The 23687-nt window shown below is 41.6% G+C and overlaps 2 protein-coding genes across 2 annotated transcripts; both read left to right on the forward strand.

Moving 5' to 3' along the window:
* Positions 1 to 5952: 5952 nt before the first annotated feature.
* On the forward strand, positions 5953 to 14358 carry LOC307007818 (nuclear factor 7, brain-like). The gene is made up of 6 exons (XM_079630189.1): positions 5953 to 6565; positions 7820 to 7915; positions 8023 to 8253; positions 8371 to 8393; positions 8475 to 8593; positions 13423 to 14358. Exons 1-6 carry the CDS (start codon positions 6170 to 6172, stop codon positions 13962 to 13964), a joined length of 1407 nt encoding a protein of 468 aa, XP_079486315.1. The 5' UTR covers positions 5953 to 6169; the 3' UTR covers positions 13965 to 14358.
* A 439-nt stretch (positions 14359 to 14797) lies between these two features.
* Positions 14798 to 18138, forward strand: LOC307008005 (zinc finger protein 862-like; the record flags this gene model as incomplete). Its single annotated transcript, XM_079630560.1, has 9 exons — positions 14798 to 15059; positions 15892 to 16075; positions 16166 to 16505; positions 16601 to 16720; positions 16838 to 16993; positions 17091 to 17232; positions 17349 to 17496; positions 17620 to 17758; positions 17851 to 18138. 9 exons carry the CDS (start codon positions 14798 to 14800, stop codon positions 18136 to 18138), a joined length of 1779 nt encoding a protein of 592 aa, XP_079486686.1.
* Between the last annotated feature and the right edge of the window lie 5549 nt (positions 18139 to 23687).

The raw sequence follows: 23687 nt of genomic DNA on the forward strand, positions 1-23687 counted from the left end.
TTCTAGTGGCATGATAAAAAGCCTGTCAAAATGAAGCATTGTGATTCCTCTCTGTGTGGTGCCCAGTAATAGGATATCGGTGTAGTTTGCTTTGTATCTTCTGGTGAGTTGGTTGCTTTATTGCCCTTTTCAGTCGTAGATTATTATGATCTTAATATAGCCCATGTTTGTCATCAGGAAGGTGTGTGTGTGAAGTGGCAAGCGCAGGGAGTATAACGTTCACCTTAACTTAATTCCCCGATGAGGTAAGAAACATTATGATCGGTTTCTTCTTTGGGGAGGGGTTACTCGATTGAAAATAATGTAGCCTATTCATGTTTTTATTATAGGTGCGGCCCAGGAGCGCTAGCTGCTGTTCTCTTTTAATACTATCACTGTCCGGTTCGCACAACCAACGCGGACGTTGCTGTTTGGAAATACGGTTCCGACCGAGCTTGTTGCGAGCTCTGCTCGTATATGAAAGGTTTTGCTATTGCGCTCTGGGAGCTATATCCAATTACTATGCTGGTAGCTGGGTCTATTTAGAGCAGCTCGAACGATCTTAAATATTAGTTTTAATGAGGAAGTGTCATTGTGACTGTAATTTTCTTTTTCTTTTGTTTTCTTGTTTTGATTGTTTGCTTTGTAAATCTAATTGCCAGTAGCCTATACTTAAAGTGAAATATCATTGTGTCCGTTTATGTAATTTCTTACTCTTGTTTTCTTGTTTACTTTTTATAAATCTAATTGTCAGTTGCCCCCATTTTACCACCGCAAGAACTGCAATAGTGAAGCTTAACAGAAGGGGGGAGTGTATTTGCTTTCTTTTGGTATTTGCTTTCTTTTGGGTCACATGATTTAAATATTGTTTACTCACAGGTTTGCTGTGTGGGTTGTCCTTTCCGTGAAAGCGAGCTAATTGTGGTCTCTTGATTAATGTGGGTATTTAATTGGTAAACTGTAAATGAGACCATTTTAGATGTTTTTTTAATTGAATGATTTTCCTGTGATAAATAAATACTGTACTTTTGCAAGTCACGTCTCTGTCTTTGATGCAAACCGAACCAGCAGGGTCCTTCCTATTGTTGTAATTCATTTGGTATAATTTTCTTTTTGTGGAATTTGTTTTATTTACTTTCCTAGGTTGGGAGGCTACCTAGGTGGTGTAGTCGGGGTTAATAATTTAGCCAAAGGTTACATATACATTTAAAAATATTGCTGATTACTTACAAAGCACTAAATGGTTCAGCTCCGCAGTACTTGAGCGAGCTCTTAACGCATTATAGTCCTTCACGTCTATTGCGATCTCAAAATTACGGCCAGTTAATAATACCTAGAATATCAAAATCGACTGCTGGCGGGAGATCCTTTTCCTATTTAGCACCAAAACTTTGGAACAGTCTTCCTACCATTGTCCGGGAGGCAGACACACTCTTTCAGTTCAAAGCTAGATTAAAGACACATCTCTTTGACCTAGCATTCACATAATGCATTATAGACTTCTATAACTCAATGTTAGGCTGCATAGATTAGGTCAGCCGGAACTGGGAACACTTCCCTTAATTCCTGATGTACTCGTTACATCATAAGAAGAATGGCATCTACGCTAATTTTAGTGTCTTTGTTCATCCCGAGGTTTTCCCGCAGCCTGCCGGATCCAGGCCGTATCCAGATCTGACGAAGGACCTTTGCCTGGACCCGAGGACAACGCAGTGCTGAAGTGCCAACTAGCCTCTCCCCTGGGAAGGATTCTTTTACCACTCTACAGATAAAGCGTTGTGGGAAAATTCGGTTCTCGTACCTACCCCGAAGTTATAAAATAAAATTCTGTATTAAAATGTATAGGCAAGACAAGTAGTTTGTTTAGGCATGGTTTGTAGAGAATTACAAACCTGCGCACATATATTCAAACGCACATAACTATATAATTAATTCTTAATGCGCATGTGAACGCCATCAGCGTTTAAAGTCTGTTTAGAGAGACTGGTGTCGTCTTAGCAGCCCCTAATTTAATAACAAATTATCATTTCGACGGAAGTGAATCAATCAAAACTAACTTTAACTGAAAAATAACATTATTCAAGAACTGCTATGAAGCCAAAACAATCTCTGTTACCTTAAATTATGTTTATCTCTGTAAAGCTGCTTTGAAACATTCACAATCTACATTGTTAAAAGCGCTATATAAATGACTTGACTTAACTTGTTCGACATCGGCTACGGCTGGATGTAAACGAACGGCGAGAGTTGCCGTGTGCAGGCGGGTAGGAGCTGCAAACGGAGACGTGAAGTCAGACACTTTCTGATTCCTGTAGTAACCGCTCACGTGGCTCACAGATGTTTCAGAGACATTTTCATTCAATACTTTATGTACTGCTTCATACAGCGTCTCTTTGAACAAGAATAAAGTTCACCATAAGCATTGCTACAATCAATGAAGAGTCGACGTTTTTTAATCAGTTTTATTTTGATAAACATGACAATATAACATGAAAAGAGTGTTTACTGTTATAAAAAACTGATTTGTGAGCTTTAGTGGAACTAAAGGTGTGAAAATAAACCCGAAACACACGTGAATCCGGCCAATCGTGGAACAGCTGTGTCGTCATCAGAGCTTGTGCAGCCGCTCCTGAATTCTCTGGCTACTCTCGAAATGCTCTCGCAGTACTTTGATGGCATACGTCACAGTCATGTTGCGTCGGCGCTGTATCAAGTCAGACAACATTTCTAACCGGAATGCTCTGCTTCAAGTCAGCCGCCGTTTGGTCTGCGCAGAGCTGCATGAAGTCGAAACAAGCTTGTTGTCATGTTTGGTGTGAGCACATTAGAGTGCGGATTCGGAAATGTCAACAGATGAGCGCATCAGCGAAGACGGTAGAGGTGGGCAGATCGATACTAATATCGATTATATCGATACCAACGTGAAAATATCGATACTTAAGTTTCAGTTTCTCTCGTTTTGCGACCTGGCCGTGTTTGTCAAAATGCTGCTGCTGTCACAGAGCAGAGCAAGCTCTCAAGAGTGCTGCTCGTGCTCGACACTGCTCTCCTCCCTCTCTCTCCTGTGTTGTACCGTCACGTGACTCACCCATAGACAGTAGGACCAGAGAATGTCTAATAAGGGGAGAAGGTTCACTCTCACTACACTTCCGGCTTCTGACTGGTTGCAGTTCCACTCTGGCTCCACATGAGGGCGCTCACAGGACGAGTGCAGAATGAATGGAGGTCTATGGAGCTATACCCCTCAAAATCCACTTTTCTCAAGATATAATTTTTTGTCTAGTAATTTGAATGTTGTATTCGAAAGGAGATGCAAAGAAATTACACATTGCTGGGTGTTAGATTTTTTAGAGTCACTTATTTGCTTTAAAAAGTCTTTCAAAATGTCAATGACGTCATACACATCGTACGACCAGAGATACTGCTTTACGGCAATCCTTCAGTCACTGGTGCTTTCAGCGCTCTGCACTTTCTTTTCTCTCGAGGCATCGACAACACAGCGGACACAGGTAAACACACAACACAGCGGACACAGGTAAACACACAACACAGCGGACACAGGTAAACACACAACACAGCGGACACAGGTAAACACACAACACAGCTGACACAGGTAAACACACAACACAGCGGACACAGCAGGTAAACACACAACACAGCTGACACAGGTAAACACACAACACAGCGGACACAGGTAAACACACAACACAGCGGACACAGGTAAACACACAACACAGCGGACACAGGGAAACACACAACACAGCGGACACAGGTAAACACACAACACAGCTGACACAGGTAAACACACAACACAGCTGACACAGGTAAACACACAACACAGCGGACACAGGTAAACACACAACACAGCTGACACAGGTAAACACACAACACAGCGGACACAGCAGGTAAACACACAACACAGCTGACACAGGTAAACACACAACACAGCGGACACAGGTAAACACACAACACAGCGGACACAGGTAAACACACAACACAGCTGACACAGGTAAACACACAACACAGCTGACACAGGGAAACACACAACACAGCGGACACAGGGAAACACACAACACAGCGGACACAGGTAAACACACAACACAGCGGACACAGGTAAACACACAACACAGCTGACACAGGTAAACACACAACACAGCGGACACAGGTAAACACACAACACAGCTGACACGGGTAAACACACAACACAGCGGACACGGGTAAACACACAACACAGCGGACACAGGTAAACACACAACACAGCGGACACAGGTAAACACACAACACAGCGGACACAGGTAAACACACAACACAGCGGACACAGGTAAACACACAATACAGCGGACACAGGTAAACACACGTGCTAGAAGAGTTTCTGCTAGAAGACATTCTGTTCCCGCTTCGGATGCCATGATGCCATCAAGCGGTATCTCTGGTCGTAACCAGTCCTTCACTGACCAATCAGCGTTCATTAGCAGAATGCTAGCGTGTTATGGGCAACAACAACTCAACCTGTAAGAAATCGAAAGGACATAAGTACTCGTTCATTCTATTTTCGACCTGTAACCCATGTTGAACTTGCCAAACCTACAATCAAATCTGAGATTTCTCAACGGCAATCGTGTGAGAGACGCATTTAGCCGTCTAGCTCCATAGACTCCCATTCATTTTGCACTCGGGCGATCGCCCCCAGTGGAACTCTGGTGGAACTACAACCAAAATTCGGTACAATAGGACTTAATAGGGAGTGAACAGGCTCTCCGTAGACGGGCTCTGGTAGGACTCACCACTAGCGCTACCACCAGCAATCAGGCGCGCGCGCCGCTCAGCCGCGCATTTCTAACAGCAGTCAGTCAGAGGCGGAGAATGGCAGCAGAGAGAAAGAGGAGCGTTGTATGGCTGTATTTTAGATAGTCTCGTACCCTGTGGTGGTGAAACTTTCAGGGGCAGATGAAGCAGTCAATGCCAAGGACTCTGACACGTCGCTCGACAAGACAAACGAATGACGCTCACACACTGCAGAGAGTAATTCGGTGGAGATCACCTCAGTTTCCTTGCATAGTCTCCGTTTCAAGTCTCCGATAGCCCTCTCTTCTTCAAATAATTCATCATCTTCCTCTGGTGGATTTTGCGGTCTTCTGGACAATCCGTCAGCATCCTTATTGACAGATCCAGCTCTGTATTTTATATTGAACCTGCAAGTAGATAACACCGCAAGCCAGCGATGTCCTGCTGCATCGAGTTTTGCTGTGGTCAGCAAGTATGTTAGTGGGCTATTGTCCATGAGAACAGTAAATTTAGTGCCATAGAAATAATCACTGAATTGCTCACAGATGACCCATTTCAAGGCCAAACATTCTAATTTATGGTTAGGATAGTCTTCTCACTTTTTTAAAGACCCCTACTGGCATATGCTAGCACGCAGAACTTGCCCTCCTGCTCTTGGTAGAGAGCTGGACCAAGCTCCTCCCTTTGGGCATCTGTATGTAAGACATAGGAAAGTTCTGGGTTTGCGAAAGCAAGGATTGGGGCAGATGTAAATTTCTCAATCAGCGTCTTAAATGCATTTTCACACTGGACTGTCCACTCGTCACCTATGGGAGTATTGGTATCTACAGGAGTGCTCGATTTCTCTCTCTTGTAAACCTTCCCTCTTTTCTTTCGAGGGCTATATCCTGCAGTTAGATGGTTTAGCGGCTTTGCTATTTTAGAGTACAGCTTGATGAAATGCCAATAATACCCAGCAAAGCCTAGAAAACATTTTAGCTCTCGACTGATTGAAGGACTGGTCTTATATGACCTACTAGAAGGGACAATCAGTCTTATTTTTTTGGAATCAAATTTTTATATAATTGACTTAAAGTTATGAACAAGTTATGTCTTAAAGAAAAAAAATGATGACTAACTTGTAAGACTAGTTTTAGTTGTTTATGCAACCAGTTCCAGAAGCTCCAAAAGGTCATCAGAAACTCCACCCTCTTTTAAAACCTACCAGAAAGTGACTAGTCATTGTTTCTACCTTTAATTTTTACTGAAAGCTAAAACGAGTTGTGAAGAACAGAGGACATATTAGGGTTTTTGTGTATTTCTGAATGAAACTAGATTAGATTTTGATTGTAATAGTTATTTACTCTTTAAACCAAAGTTCAGAAAGTGAAATTGTAGATCATTGGATATTTTACAAGACGAGGAAATGGATTCAAAATCTGTGAAAGAGCTTTCTTGTCCTGTTTGCTATGACATCTTCAAGGTTCCTGTTTTTCTGTCCTGTAGTCACAGTTTCTGTAAAGAGTGTCTACAACAGTTCTGGAAAACTAAGGAAACTCAGGAGTGTCCTCTCTGCAGGAGAAGATCCTCAAGAGAAGATCCTCCAGTTAATCTCACGTTAAAAAACTTGTGTGATTCATTGATAAAGGAGGGAAATGAGAAACTTTCATCAGGATCTGAGGAGATCTGCAGTTTACACAGTGAGAAACTCAAACTCTTCTGTCTGGAGGACAAACAGCCTGTGTGTTTAGTGTGCAGAGACTCAGAGAAACACACCAACCACACATTCAGACCCATCAGTGAAGTGCTTTCATCTCACAAGGTAAGACTAATGTCTCTCATTTCATTTGATAAATACAGTGTTATACATAGAAACAGTATTATTTGTGTACAATAGACCTGTATTTATTTTTTACTTAGGGTGTATTCACACCTGCCTTGTTTGGTTCGATTAAATCAAACTCAAGTTCGTTTCCCCCCCTTGGTGCGGATCTTTTGGGCTGGTGTGAATACAGCAACTGCACTCGGGTGCGGACCAAACAACCGAACCGAGACCCAGCTGAAGAGGTGGTCTCGGTATGGTTCCAAGCGAACTCTGGTACGGTTCGTTTACGGTGTGAACATGAACCGACCCAGTTGCAGAAAGCACTACTGCACCTTTTTTGACAGGGTCAGATTTTTACTATGTAATTTGGGGTGATGAAATGGAAAAAGTATTCTCTCGGTTAGCCTATGTCATAGTTGAAAAAGAAACCAGATGTTTGTCATTTTTCTCGGTCCGAGCAGAAACCCAATAGTCCTACTGTTGTCGGTGTAATTAATGTTAATAAAACAACGAAATAAAGCTTTAACAAAGATGAAACTATATATTTAATTTCTACAGTGAACAAATAGTGTTATTTTACATTTAGGCTTAATTCATTTCTGTACCGGAATTATACTTTGTAACTTTGTATTCATCTCTTCTTGTAATTTGTGTATTTGTTCTTATTTTATTACTGACTGTTCACTTGTTGAAGTGAAGAGCATGCGTTCTCTGCCAGAAACCGTCTTGCAGCACATCTTCGTCTTCGCAAAATCCTAATTACAATCCTACAATCCTGTATAGATGACATTGTGTAATATGATGCTCATACGTTTCTTCATATTGTGTTAGTAGCTGATAACACCAAATCAGTAAAAGAATAAAAATTGCACTGCATCTCCATAAATTGCCTGTTTTTGCACTTCCTGTTTTTCCCCTTCCTGTTTACACACCAAAAAGTGATTGATACTAACATACTTTCACTTTCTGTATTTTTATTTGCACAACTACAAATTTAAAAATTAATGTATATAATACTTAAGATTTGGCTATTGCAAAAAAAATTAAAACATGATTTCTTGATGTTCATCCTTTCCCGATTATATAATTAAAATATATATGTCCTGCCATGTCAGGCACAAATGCATCCTGAGAATGACCCAGTCAACATATAATAAAATAATAATAATAACAAAACGTTCAAACATACAATGATTAAACCTCTTATCTTAAAGCTGCATACATTTCACAGATTTTCATCTTAACCTGTAGGAGGAATTTAATACAGCGCTGACGTCCCTACAAAACAAGCTCAAACATGGAGAAGAAATGAAGAAAAAGTGTGATGAAATAATTCAACAAATCAAGGTAAGGATGTATAAAGAGTTAAATACTCAACATTCACACACACAGAGTGTATTACTGACATTAGTGGAGTGTGTGTTCACACTGAAGTGAATGTGATGTGATTTCAGGCTCAAGCTGAGCACACAGAGCGTCAGATTAAAGAAGAGTTTGAGAAGCTTCATCAGTTTCTCAGAGACGAAGAAGAAGCTACAGTCACTGCACTGAGGGAGGAAGAGGAGCAGAAGAAGAAGAGGATGAAGGAGAAGCTGGAGGAGATGAACACACACATCTCAGCTCTTTCACACACACTCAGAGACATGAAGGAAATGATGAAAGACAACGACGTCTCGTTTCTAAAGGTGACAAATCAATCTGGCTTCATTCTCTGTGCAGAAAACAACTTGTATAGAGAGACTCATTGACAATGAGAGTGTTTGATAAGATATTAAAATGTTTTTAAACTCTATGTTTTCCAGAACTTTAACGCCTCAATGGAAAGGTAAGTGAGCTGCTCGTATCTCTTCTCTCAGTGGATCTGAACTCAAACTCACTGCAGTTCTGACTCCTGAATGTTCCTCAGAGTCCAGATCTCACAGCCGGATCCACGGATGAGTTCTGGAGCTTTGATTCCTGTGTCGCGTTATCTGGGTAACCTGCCGTTCAGAGTCGGGAAGAAGATGCTGGAAACTGTCCAACACAGTGAGTCTCAGCAGATCTGACACCAGTGCAGAAGATAGTGCAGATAGAAACACACACAACATCACATTTGATAGAAATTCAAGTGATTATTAAATATATTTCTAAGTGAATCTGAACTGCATTTCAGGAAATCATCAGATCATACAGCGAACTCATAATGAAAAGTATATTCCTCATGGTTTATGTTTATGTATTAGGATACAATGGTGTTTATTGAATACTGATATTAAACCGCTCCGTGCAGATAAAAGTGGTGGTTAAAATATTAAAAGCTTTCCACAATAATTTGGTATGCCAATTATAATGAATAAAAAAATTGCAAATCAAATAATTTTTATCATAAAATAATGTCTTATTTCTATTGTAAACTAAGCATTTTGTCAGGTCCCTTCTCTAGTATTTCACTGAACTTGTACTTAGAAAATATTTAACAAAATGTACAGACAAATTTTGTTAGCAATGTTGTAAGTTTATTTGTTACTTTGTTGTAAAACAACACCAAGATATTTGATAAAAAAACTGACTATAAAGTGATGTCGCTCAGTCTGAACTCAACCCCGTCACGCCAACTATTCTCCGCCTATAATAATTATTTTTTGAGGCCTATATTAATGATCAAGGGGGTGTACTGTCAAGCTTAACTCAACCCCATCACATAAAAATTAAGATGGAAAATTATTATTTTTCAAAATGTTATTTTAATCCATAAGTATACACAATGTACTTGTTTCATCGCTGCCATATATGGTCTACTCTCCTACACTACAAGACGAGCAGTGGCCATTTTGTGCAGGAAACCTCAACCTCACATATCTGTATATTTCTCATTATTTCGGGGTTTAAAACTTGTGACAGGGTTGATTGATACATATTTCACTTCATTTATGGATCATTTTAATTAAAAAAATGTTTTGATGTAATGTGTCGACTTAAACACTGACAAACATCTTATCTCAGAAATGGCCGCCAGATCAGCAGCAGAAAGACAGTGTTATGCAGATGTTGATCCAGAAAGAAGGGCAAAATATGAGAAAGAAAAATAAAAAAATATATAAAAGTGAAGACAATGCCTCCCTTCAAACCGGTTACAGTCTTCAACCCCGTCACACAACCTTGTCACATTAATATGTTTGGATGAAATAGGGAAGGCAATTAAAAATGAAGGCATTTCTTGCTGATTACCACTGACATGTTCAGGACGAACACAATACAATTGTGGTTTTAGTTAAATATATAAATTTACAATATTATTGGTTTCACCTTATTTGGATGGTCCCTTTATTTTTTTATAAATATAAAGAGACCAAAGAAACAAAATTTGCTTATTTTTAACTTCAGCCCCCCAAAAAATGTGAAAAGTATCATAAATGTTACATTTGTATTAAGTTGTTATGAGGGACACATGAGCAGATGTTTGTTTTATAGCAAGTTTTGTGTAAAATCCTCTTTAAACAAAGTCCATTTTGTCCGTTACAGGGTTGAGAATAAAAGGTTTAAATCTGAAAAACACTGAAATTAATAAAAGCTCTTAAATGCCTGAGGTGGGAAAATAAGATTTTATAATATGTTTAATATGTGCATAATGATGTGGGCTATTTAGAAAAAAAATTATATGTACTTTAAAAAAAACTAAAATCCAAGTTGAAATATTATTACCGAATCCCAGTAATGACCCGTGTTCCGTTCATAACTTAAGGCCGAATGATTTCCAGAATCCAGTCATGAAAATGTAATTTACATGCACACAGCAACAATAATAATTCATTTTATTTAAACATTATTTAAAGAATATAATTTTTTTATTCATGGTTTAATTTAGTAAATCTGTTTTTCAGCTCTTCCCCAAAAATTAAAAGGATCATTTTTTATTTGATTACCACTGTTTTTTATAATATCTTTGTATTAAATCATAAAAAGAATTTTTCTGAATAATTATTTTTTTGAATAAATTATTAATGTTAAAAAATAAGTTGTGAATCTAATTCATTATCAATTATTGAATTTAGTTGATTAGACATGTTTTATTGAAATTTTAATAAACAAAACAAACAAATGGTTTCAAGGTTATAATAAAAGCATTTGTTCAACCAAGAAAACCAGTTTTTATTAATTTAACTGTAATTTTAACTGATGATAATAATAATAAACATAATTGAATAATACTGTTTATTTATTTAATAATTGATTAATACTAGATATTTTCTGAGACGTTATCATGCTGTGAAAATGTTCCACGTCACAGGAGCGTCCTGTCACAGTGTCTTGTGTGTGGTTCCCTGGGTGTCCACTAGAGGTCTCTTCCCCATATCGTCACCCACTCATCATGAACTGCAATTCCCATAATCCTTTGTCTGCACTCATCATCTGTTCATTGCACTCAGCTGTTTCTCATCATCCTGTTAGTTCTGTGTATAAATACCCTGTCTGTGTTAGTTCATGTCATGGAGTCATTGTATGGTATGTCACACGTCAACGCCAAGGTCTGTTTCTAGTCTGTTCTCGTTTTTGTTCTTGCTTGTTTTGTTTATTTGTATCTGATTGATTAAATGGTTTTTGACACTGAGATGGATGACTACGATTCTGATTATTTGGACTACGACTCTTGCATGGACGACGACAATTTGGATTGCCCTGACTATCATGTTGCTGCATTTGGATCCACCCAATTCTCTGCTATCTGCCATGACAGAATGACTCCATCACCAAATGGATCCAGCAGCATGAACATTTTGCAGGCATTTGCTTTTGTGGCTCGACAAAGGGAGGAGGCCATGACGCTCAGATTTCCTAAGGACTTTTTGTTCGACGACAGAGAGTCCTTTAGAGGAGAGAGTCTGGCCAGATTTTCGGGGACCCGTGGAGCTTGCAGAGGAGGAAGTATTCGAGGTGAGTCCCGAAATCAGTCTCTACTTCGGTCTTCCTTCGACCACGATCCGGTGACGCGCAGCCCAGAACACCTTTCGCCGCAGGTCCTGTCCCGTCCTGAACCAGCACCTCGCCAGAAGGGACGACGGAGGAGAAGGAAGACTTCCTCCGTGACTGTCCCGGTGGTCCCTGTTTCGGTGGTCCCAGTTCCGGTGGTCCCAGTTCTGGTGGTCCCAGTTCCGGTGGTCCCTGTTCCGGTGGTCCCTGTTCCGGTGGTCCCTGTTCCGGTGGTCCCAGTTCCGGTGGTCCCTTTTCCGGTGGTCCCAGTTCCGGTGGTCCCGAGTCCGGTGGTCCCAGTTCCGGTGGCCCGAGTCCGGTGGTCCGGAGACGGAGGAGGAGGAGAAGGGTCTGCTCAAGGACTTGTTCGGTGGCTCCTAACTCAGAGACCTTCCCGGAGGTGACTGCCATCCCTGACGCGCCACCCAGGCATCCTGCTCTGCCGGCCCCGCCCGAGCTGCTCGCCCTGCCGGCCCCGCCCGAGCTGCTCGCCCTGCCGGCCCCGCCCGAGCTGCTCGCCCTGCCGGCCCCGCCCGAGCTGCTCGCCCTGCCGGCCCCGCCCGAGCTGCTCGCCCTGCCGGCCCCGCCCGAGCTGCTCGCCCTGCCGGCCCCGCCCGAGCTGCTCGCCCTGCCGGCCCCGCCCGAGCTGCTCGCCCTGCCGGCCCCGCCCGAGCTGCACGCCCTGCCGGCCCCGCCCGAGCTGCTCGCCCTGCCGGCGCCACCCCGGCGGACTGGTACGCCTGCCGATCCTGAGCTTCACGTCACGGCTGCCGATCCTGAGCTTCACGTCACGCCTGCCGATCCTGAGCTTCACGTCACGCCTGCCGATCCTGAGCCGGTGTCTGTGACTGTTCCTGAGCCGGTGGTGTCTGTTGTTGTTCCTGAGCCGGTGGTGTCTGTTGCTGTTCCTGAGCCTTCGCCCTGGTCGTCTCCGCCGTGGCCGCCCGAGGGGTCTTCTCCACCCTGGCCGCCCGAGGGGTCGTCTGCTTCGCCCTGGCTGACTGTTAAGTCGTCACCTCGTGTTCCTGTTTCCCTCATGGTCCTGGCCTTCCCATCCCTCCCTCGGTTCTTCCACATTCCACCTTCCTCTTGGACTTTTGTGTTGTCTTGTTTTCTGTCATGGAGTGTCTGGTAGCCGCTCCGTAGAGGGGAGGATCTGTCACAGTGTCTTGTGTGTGGTTCCCTGGGTGTCCACTAGAGGTCTCTTCCCCATATCGTCACCCACTCATCATGAACTGCAATTCCCATAATCTTTTGTCTGCACTCATCATCTGTTCATTGCACTCAGCTGTTTCTCATCATCCTGTTAGTTCTGTGTATAAATACCCTGTCTGTGTTAGTTCATGTCATGGAGTCATTGTATGGTATGTCACACGTCAACGCCAAGGTCTGTTTCTAGTCTGTTCTCGTTTTTGTTCTTGCTTGTTTTGTTTATTTGTATCTGATTGATTAAATGGTTTTTGACACTGAGATGGATGACTACGATTCTGATTATTTGGACTACGACTCTTGCATGGACGACGACAATTTGGATTGCCCTGACTATCATGTTGCTGCATTTGGATCCACCCAATTCTCTGCTATCTGCCGTGACACGTCCCACACACACACACACACACACACACACACCCCGCTGGAGAAAACTCACTAACTTTTACTATGAGTACATTTTAAAAGAGCTTTTTACTTTTACTCTCGTAGATTTTTAGACCGGTAATTTTACTTGTACTTAATAAAATTTCACTGAATATTTCGTAGAATATTTTATTCCTCTTTCCACTTCTGCTGAGAGACTGTTATGATAGCAGGATTTATGATCTCTTTCAACAAAGTGTTTATGTGTGTTTTACATTTACATTTAAATACATCATATCTCATCCTCTAATCTGATGTTATTCTCTCTGCAGCGCCGTTGTCTCTGGATCCAAACACAGCATATCCTCTTCTCACACTCTCTGCTGATCTGACCAGTGTGACGTACAGTGATGTATATAAAACACTTCCTGATAATCCAGAGAGGTTTGGCTGGTGTCCATGTGTCCTGGGATCTGAGGGCTTTAACTCAGGAACACACTGCTGGGATGTGGAGGTTGGAGACAATACAGACTGGATTCTTGGAATAACCACAGCATCAAACCAGAGGAAGGGAGCGGTTTTCTTTGAGTCTAATGTCTGGTGTGTGTGGTACATGAACAGCAAATACGGCTCACAATCCCCAGAGCAACGCCACACTTACTTTACTGTTAAACAGAAGCTCCAGCGTGTGAGAGTTCGGCTGGACTATGACGGAGGAACAGTGTCATTCTCTGATCCTGTAATTAAAGACTGTCTCCGCACATTCAGGACATCCTTCACAGAAACTGTCTTTCCATTCTTATATAATAACTGCACAACTCCTCTGAGGATCTTACCAGTTAAACTGTTTATTACAGCAGAAAATCACAGTTAAATCTGCTTCTGCTTCTGGATTAATACAGTTTTGCAAATTATGCTTCAATAATAACACTGTAATCTCTCATTGATCAATCACACTTCAATGTAAAATGTAGAGCCAACTTAACCCTTGTGTCTCTTTAAGGTTTTAATTTTTATTGAATTTTAAATTGAATTTTTATTGGAATTTTCTTATTTCCTTTCATAAATCACTGGGTACACAAAATATTTACACTCAGGACCTTAAGGACAAAAATGTCCGCATTGAAATCCATTAAAACTGCCAATTATTTTTTTATCACAGGGCCATTTAACTATAAAATGATGCATTATTTGTTAATAGACTTTTGTTCTGTTGGCAAGACTTTAAAATAAATAAAAAATACTTTTTTTTTTTTTTTTACAAGATGCAGGGCTCCAGACTGCGACCAAATGGTCGCATTTTGCGACCAAAATTTGAGAGTGCGCGACTGAATTTTAAATCCAGTCGCACATGTGCGACCAGTAATATTTTTTTTTTTTTTTTTTTTTTTTTTTTTTTTACGTTAAACGTGGAAGGGGCGCGTCAATGAATGCAGAATGTGTGGCAGGCCAATGCAAGTGGCTAAAATGTGTGGAGGGGGGAGGGGCCTAGAGATAATCGAGCGCGCGTAAACATCAGTGGGAAGGAGATATGTGCGTCAGCTATGAGCGGGGGCGCCGCTAAGGGGGGAAAAGTTAGGACAATTCTAAGGGCCCACGCACTTTTGGGGCCCCCAGAGATTGATTTTATTAATGGAATGGGTGCGGTGGGGGGCCCAACCTCATATTCTTTCATAGGGCCTAAAATTTCTAGCGGCGCCCCTGGCTATGAGCAAGCGAACTATAGATTCGTTCTTCCGACCTGCAGCTAGTGCGGCTAGTGTGCCAGTGCCAGAGTCTGTGTCACCGTCGGATGATGATGCAGATGAGTCAGAGGTTGGTGTGGCGAAAAAGGCCCGCACTTACAATTTTCGAGAAGACTGGCTAAGAGAATTCAGCTGGCTGAGGTACTGTAAACAGTCGAGCTCTATGAACTGCGAATACTGCAGCAGCTACCCCAGAACTGCGGGGAACACTAAATTTGCCGATAGTACAGGCACTTCGCAGTTTAAGCACAATACATTGATTAAACACAATCTCAGCTTAAAGCACCGAGTATGCCGTGACATGTTTATAAATCAAAAAGCAACGCCACTGCCGGTTGCTTTTAGAAGACAAATGACTGAAAATCAGAGCGCAGATGAGGCAGAGATGATATTGAAATTTAACACGGCCTACTTCGTTGCTAAGGAGGAACTACCCTTCACCAAATACAAAAGCCAGCTCAACCTTCAAAGGAAGAATGGCTTAAAACTTAACGAAACATACAACAACGATACAGCATGCGCACAATTCGTTGGAGTAATTGCGGATACTCTGAAGGGGAAGACTTGCACGAAAATCAAGGATGCTCCGTATTTATCAATTATGATCGATGGGGACACCGACGTTTCAACAAAGGAATGCGAAATCATATACGCAAGGATCCTAAACGAAGGGAAACCAGTTAATATTTTGATTGGCCACATCGAAGTGAAACATGCACATGCTCAAGGTATGTTTTATTTCAATTATTTTAACTTATTTAGCTGATGTCTTTACTTTGAATATTTATAAGTTTAAATAATCACTTAAGGTGCCATAATGATTCAGCTGTGCCTCAAGGTAATGTTATGTTTTAATTCAAATTATGTTTAGACCTATTACTAACTTCTTTAGCTGTCTTTACTGTGAATATTTATTAGTTTAAATAATCACTTAAGGTGCCATAATGATTCAGCTGTGAGGTGTGATGACAGAGGGAAAAAACTGTTCAGGCAACTGGTGTTTTCGTCCAGTGTAAGACATAATTGTACACCATAGTAATGTGCTTGCATTTTAAGGTGTATATGATGCCACCAAAGAGGCCTTTCAGCATCTAGGGACAGAGACAGGGTGGTTAGAGAAGACAGTTGCCATGGGAGCTGATGGTGCAGCTGTCAACCTCGGGCATAAAGGAGGGGTAATAGCCCTCCTCCAAGCTGAGGCAGGGGCTTTTATTGTCCCATTTCATTGCATGCCACATAGGTAGGTTAAATGTGAACGTTCAGAATAAAGATAGGGTAGTAACCTAAACAATGCATGTTTAATTTTAAGTTGAATTCATTGTAATTGTAGACTGGAGCTGGCAATGCTATCTGTACAAAGGAAAATTCCCATGGTGGATCATGTCTACAATCTCCTCAACATGGTTTGGAAGACATATCACTTTAGCAGCAAGTCTATGAGAGAACTACGAGCACTTGGAGAGGAGTTGGGTGTTCGTGTAAATGTGCCAGGTAGTGTCAGTGGGACACGCTGGCTACCACATGTGAACCGGGCCCTCCAAACCTTGCTAAAACCTGGAGGAAAGGATAAACATCTGCAGAACCCTGGCCAGTTCACAGCCGTGTATTACCACATGGAACATTTGACTGCATCATCCACTAATGCTGATATTGCTGGGAGATCAAGGAAGGTCTGTATTTCATTTAAAAATGATTTCATATTTGGGAGGCATACAAAATAACTGATATTGGTGGTTAGTGGTTTGTAATTTGTTATGTATTGCAGGTCAAGAAGATGATGGAAGATGGAAGCTTTGTGGGTTTCTGTCACTTCTTGGCTGACTTGTTTGATGCCATAAGTAAATTCAGCTTTCTTCTCCAAAGAAATGATGTTATTTTGCCTCAGGTAATGTTGACATGTTAGGAAGAATATAGTTTAAGCTTACAGTGTAGGCTACAAATAATTTTAATCAAGGAATATGTAGCTTTTACCCTTGTTTTTCACAAGGAAAATGTTTTACAGGCTGTGAATGGGATTGAGAATCTCCTTGCAACTATTGAGGCCATGTCAGTGAGATGCAAGCCAGGTGGTAGGCTGGCAGAATTACTGGCAGACCTTCAGGCCCAGAGAAGACAACAAGAGGGTGAGGGGGAGACTCACCTTTTGTACAAGTTTCAGGTGAGCAGGGTTTTTTTTAAAGTGAATTTTAGATTTGGAGTTTTATTTTTTTTATTTTTTTATTCTTGTCTAAATGTTTAATGTTTTGTGAACTCAGGGGATAACCATCCAAGGTGAGGCTGCTGGGCTGGGAAAGGAAGGACTCTCCATGGCAAGCACACCTAAGCTACAACAAGCAGTGAGAGCAACCATCGACTGCACTTTGCTTCATTTGAAGCAAAGATTCAGCAGTCTGCTTTGTAAGTGAAAGCACAGAATTACCGGTATATATTTTTAAAAATCTGTGAAAATAAGATAAGCTATCATTATGACTCTCTTTTTTTTTCCTCAACTCTGTCTTTCTATTCCTTGATAGATGAAGAGTCTACATCAGCATCAGCAAAGGCAGTGAAGTCATTCAAGATATTCAGTCATGATTCCTGGCCAGAGCAACGAGAGCTGACAGACTATGGTGCAGAGGAGCTGGACTTCCTGCTAGACCACTTCTCCTCTGTCTTAACAAGGTTAGTGACTCATTTTAAATTATCATAAAGATATAAAAAGTATAACACAGAGCAACATTTCATACATCTACTTTGATCCTGAACCTAGATTGTTTGGTCAGTTTTTTCTTTCACTCTTTTCAGAAATGGGTGTGATTTCTGTCTGGCTAGAGAGGAATTTCAATCCATGAAGACATTCATCATTAGGAACTACATGGACAAGTCTTACCATGCCTTATGGGGGATGATGGTAACTAAGTTGCCATTCTGCTCTGATTACAAGGTACGCCATTATGATCATATCCTTGTTAATTTAGTTAGTAATTATTACTTTTTGATTAAATAAAACCTACACTAATGATCCATTCTTTGTAGAACATCCTACATCTTGTGCACATCATGCTGGTCCTCCCGGTCTCCTCTGCTATATGTGAAAGGGGATTTTCTGCTCAGAAGAGGATTAAATCTGATGTCAGGGGGTCCCTGCATGTAGACACTGTGGAGGACTTGATTCGAATTAGCATGGAGGGACCTAGTTTACAAGAGTTTGATGCCAAGGAAGCTGTACAAACATGGTTCAGTCAGGGTAAAAGGTCTAGAAGGCCAAATTACAAGGGCTGGCCTTCTGAGCCTCCTAGTGGAACACAGGAGGATCTGCTCTAAGGGGGAGTGAGTAAAGGCTCAAGTTGTTTAGGCCTACTTGTTCTAGTGGAATGTTATTGGCCAGTGCCCCTAATGTTTACATACATTTAAGTATTGTTTGTAACTGTGAAATGACCGAAAGGTTACTAAAGCACTTTGACATATTTTCACATATTCTGAATGTGTGGTATATTTGTTTAATATTTGTACTGTCATGACAGCGATGGTGCTATCAGTTTACCTTGTTGCATCTTCAAAAGTGCAGAATAAAATGTGACACTGAATTTGAAACAGCACATTGTTTCTGCATCTATTATCAAAGTATTTATTAGTAATACAGTAGAAATTAGTATATTTGGTTATCATGTTGATTTACGGTGTGCGCCCCTAAATTTTCTGGTTGTGCCCCTAAAATTTTCAGTTGGGGGCCACTGTGCTCCTAGTGAAAAAAGTTAGTCTGGAGCCCTGAGATGGTGCCGTTTTCTCAGGTTTGGTCTATTTTTTTTTCTTCTGCTTCTGCATATTAGAGTCAATTGGATAAATTATTGTGTAATAATTGTGTGTGTGTGTGTGTGTGTGTGCTATATCAAATATTACATGCACAAATATATATTTTTTAAGAAAAATTCTTCTGTACTGTAAATCCCAAATCCCAAATTAATTATTATTATTAGAAATTCAATACTTAACCGTTAAATGAGTCATACAATAAAACATAAAAAAATTCATGTTTACAATATGTAAGACAAGATAAAGTATTGACACATTTTAGTAATATTCTTGCCAGTGAAATCCTCATATGTCCATATGTATATTATCCTATAACTCCTTCACTGACCAGAGTGTGTCCATCCAGCTGTACGCCCCTATCTTGTTATTGAAGTTCGTCTGAGGAGGAACTATACCGACCTACTTACCTGACGTGGCTGAAGGGCGTTCATCCAGCCGTAAGCCACTGACGTTTGCCTTTCTGGTCGGTCATGACAGTGAACCAGAACCGGCCTGTTGTTACCCCGGAAGTGCTCCCTAAGGGAATAACGCTCTGATTTTTAGTTCCGCCTTCGTCACCCGGTGACAATAGATCCGCTACACCGCTGTTATTATTGCTGCTGCTGCTGTACAATACAGCGAGATTGACATTACCCGTAACAGATCTATACAGGTGGAGCTGGGGAACTACAGCAACACTGACCAAGTATTTGAACGTTGAACAACAAGCTCATTGGCCGCTGATGCAACAGGAACCAATCAGCTGCGCCATGAAGAGAACCATGTGATGCCGGCAGATTGAGTTAAAGACCATCAGCCGGTGCATCTAGAGTTTCATGACAGAACTTTGTAATACCGTCTGTAGCTTGCAATCCGAGGGTCCGGACTCTGCATATCCCGCCTGAAGACGAAGGCAGGGGCGCAGCCGGCCCCCTGCGAGGTATGGGAAGGGGCCATCCTGGTGGTGCACAGAGAGGCACAGGTTTAATTATGAATCGCCTAAAGACAGTTCAGAGAAACACTAGTTGTAAAATGTCCTCTCGATTAGGGATGGCCCGATACCGATACTGGCATCGGGTATCGGGTCGATACTGTCCTCATATACTCGTAACTCATAAAAATTAGCCGATACCACGCACCACGTACATTTTGTGAAACGAAACTGGCCACCGCGAGCCGCCGCTTTGTCTAGGTGAACTGAGGCATAGGAACGAAAAATGTTGGCGGTTTGGGCTCATTTCAAGATAAGGGATGATGACAGCAGCAAGGCAGACTGTAAGTTATGTTCAGCTAAGGTGTCGAGAGGAGGAAAAGAAAGTACATCGTTTAACACCAGCAATCTAATTAAACATCTGAAGACGCATCATAGCGCTGAATACACACAGTTTAGTCAAGCTAAACAAGCAACTCAGCAGCCAACATTAACACAGGTTTTACAGAAGCGCGAGAAGCTGTCCAGAGGTAACCCACGGGCACTAAAAATAACAGAGGGAATTGCATACTTTATTGCACTTGATGACCAGCCATTGTCGGCTGTTGAAAATATAGGATTCCGTCATCTTCTTGGCATACTAGAGCCACGATACGAATTCCGAGTCGCCATTACATTACAACCGCTATGCTAACGAAAGTGTTTCATGACGTGAAAAAGCACGTCAGTGGCCTGTTGCGTGACGTTTCGACCGTCAGTTTTACAACAGATATTTGATCAAGCAGTGTCTGCCCAATGTCTCTGCTCAGTTTAACTGTACAGTGGATTGATGACAACTTTACTCTTCGCCAAGCCACCTTACAAGCAAAGCCGTTCCGGGGCTCGCACACCAGCCAAGCCATAGCCGGTGCGTTCGATGGGATGCTTCAGACCTGGTGCATTCAGAAAACCTCTGTCCACGTTGTGCTACGAGATAACGCTAAAAATATGATTAAGGGCATGAATGATGCTGGACTCCCACCAGCCTACCTTGTGCCGCTCACACTCTCCAGCTGGTGGTCCACGAAGGACTTTTGTCACAGAGAAGTGTTGCTGATGCATTGGCTATCGGACACAAAATCGTTGGCCATTTTAAACATTCTCCTCTAGCCTACTCCTGCCTCGAAGACATTCAGTTAGAGATCGGTCAGTCTGCAAAACGACTACAGCAGGACGTACAGACCCGCTGGAACAGTACATTTTACATGATCCAGTCCCTGATTGAGCAGAAACGGGCTCTAGGAGTTTTTGTGTCCGAACGTGAACTCCCTGATAATCTCACGGCTCACCAGTGGGCACTGCTGGAGAAGGTTGTAACTGTTCTGGGTCCGTTTGAGGAGTTAACACGAAAAGTTAGCTCTTCTGAAGCTATGGCAGCAGATGTGATTCCTGCTGTCACTGTACTGCAGCGATTTCTGTCTAGAGAGATCGATGATGACCATGGCATCAAAACTATGAAAGGGACTTTAGCTGCAGCTGTCAAGAGGCGATTTTCTGATGTGGCACACATGAGTGCGCGTGCACATGAAGGGGGGTGTGGGGAGTGGAGGAGAGATGTCCTAGACAACGACCAACGTTAGAATGATATTCTCTTTAATTTTTATATGACCAAAGAGACATCATTCTGATGAACAAATAGCAAAGAAGAGGGAAAAAGAGAAGGAACGCTCAAAGTCCCGAATTTACATGGGAAAAGCCTGTTTCAGGAAGCACGGAAGGGAGGGGACGGGATGAGGAGGAGGGAGGGTCGAGCTAGCCTTTTTGTTTGACAATACTTCGAACGTCAACAAGAAGTGACGTCCAGGGTTCTCAAGTCTCACGCATTGGCCGTGAGACACACGCAATTCAACCAGTTCACACGCTCACACGCCACACCGTGTATTTCTCACGCTGAAAAAGCAATGCCAACCAAATTGTCCTGTAAACTTTATATATAACGTTGTATACAAGGCGCAGACACACAAAGTGAAGTTTCCTGCCGCCCGCACGTATTTCGGCCAGATTGCGTTCGTTACTAGGCAACATGGATGCGCGAAGTCGCGAACACACGGAAGTTGACGGAACATTCTCGGCTACCGTACGTTCGTTACTAGGTAACCAACAACATCGCACGAACACACGTGATGGAGAAGGTAAGTTGGAAGAAAGCTTGTGTAACATTTTTAGCTTAGAACATTTAATATATAGCCCATATACATTATTATTGATGCAGTCAAAAGCTCTACAACTACTTTGCAACCTGGCCAGAAGCTTTGGCTCAGTTTGGCTAGCTTACGTTATCTGAAACTAAGGGAAATGTTAAGGAAGGAGTGAATGTATTTCTTCATTTTATTTTAAATTGTATATTATACTGTATTAATAGTCTTTCTAGTTACATTAAGCCAAGGCTACATGTAGTAAAGCAGAGTGCTCTGGTTAATATTTTATATCCTGTCAAAACAAACACTTCCAACACAAAACACATTTCATAAGCTGGAGTGTGTACTCTTGTACGTACACACACACACACACACACAATGCAAAAATATTTTTTTTTTCAAACAGTTTGGAGCAATTTGTTATATTTTTGTCATTTTTGTATATTTGTAATTTTGAATATAACATTAAAGAGTGTATTTGATGTGATAAATTGCTCTGTCATTTATCAGATTTACCAATTGTTAAAATTTCTATTTGTGCTGGTTAATTATGAACAATGGGTAAAATTGAGGGGTGGGGGCGGGGCTCCATTAGGGCTCCTCCCCTAACCGCATGTGATCTCACTCCAAGCTTTTGATAAAACTTGAGAACCCTGGTGACGTCACCCAACATAGCACCTTTAAAACAGACTCCATAATCGTCCAGCACCTGTACATTTGCATCCACCTAAATCCTTCACTAACCCCAACTTTAAGTGTCAAAATCATTGCAAACCTGCGATATGCACATTTCTGATATTTAGAAAATGTCAATATATTGTACAGCTCTAATTGTCAGTATAGCCTATGAGCCCATGTTGATGATTGGCTTTACTTTATCAGGACTTAACCTGTTGACTTCTTCACTGCTACTTTAAACTGCCATATTTAACACAACAACAGTGAGCATTGACTGTTAAGTTATGAATGGGCCATATCTTTAAGTGCCATATCAGTGTAGATCAACACATGATTTATGAACATCTTTGAATTTTTTTATTTTAAATTCTGACTCTACACTTTTTGCGCTCAAATGAAAAATCCAGATTTTTAGAAAAGTGGAAAACCTCCTTCAAGGAAAATGTGATCAAGGCAAAAACTGTAAATCCTGCATTCCTGCTACAGCTTCTGAAATCTGCCGAGAAACACAACGGAGACAACAGTAATGAAGGTAAAAGTACTTGACAGTTCTCTAGAAAAATTCCTCTGGAAGGAAGAGAGCAAGATCAGTGTGAGAGATGCTTTTGATCGCCTCCTGAAATTTGAAAAGGTTAGTTTATGTTCTTGATTTTTTTCTTGAGCATAATATCCTAACTATAAACCAAACCATAAGAACTGTGAACTCTTATAACTCTAAAGCATGTAGGGTTTTTCTTTGTTTCAAAGATGTAATTTGCTCTTAAGAGTCTAAGTTTGTTCTGATTTTAAATGCATGCTAGAATTTATGGCATTTAAGTAATTGTTATATTGTTATTAATCAGTCCTGCAGAAGTTTGGAGGACCATCTCTCAAAGATGGAGGATCTTCTGGCTAAAGCAGAAGTGCTGAAGTTCTACATTGTGGTCGACAAGAATCTCATACCGTGCTTCAAGCAAGTGCTTCACTTGGAGCTTTTGATGAGCTTTTTAAAGCTCATTTTGTCTTTGGTGCACAATATGACCCATCTCTCAGCAACATGTTCACCTTTATCCAGACAACAGTCTACAAAATCCGTCCTAGCACATCCAGCCAATCGTCACGCACTCGAGAGTTGAGAGCAAAACTGTTAAAATGGAAATGTATTTGCAAGTCATTGCTGGGTACATGCATTACATTGCATTAAATTGTTTCAATGTCTGAAGTTAGCTCATGGCATGTACCCAGGAAAGAAGCTGAGACTGATTTGTGCACAAGAGGAATGCAACTTACAGTTTACCACCTATTCTGGTTTTCAG

The sequence above is a fragment of the Phoxinus phoxinus genome (assembly GCF_949152265.1).
Source record: "Phoxinus phoxinus genome assembly, chromosome: 12".
Taxonomy (NCBI): Eukaryota; Metazoa; Chordata; class Actinopteri; order Cypriniformes; family Leuciscidae; genus Phoxinus; species Phoxinus phoxinus.

Excerpts from the sequence above, each read along its gene's own strand:
- LOC307007818 (XM_079630189.1), top strand. The coding sequence starts at position 6,170 with ATGGATTCAAAATCTGTGAAAGAGCTTTCTTGTCCTGTTTGCTATGAC. Across the intron at positions 8,254-8,370 it reads ACGACGTCTCGTTTCTAAAG|AACTTTAACGCCTCAATGGA; the intron begins GTGACAAATCAA and ends TATGTTTTCCAG. Across the intron at positions 8,394-8,474 it reads TTTAACGCCTCAATGGAAAG|AGTCCAGATCTCACAGCCGG; the intron begins GTAAGTGAGCTG and ends AATGTTCCTCAG.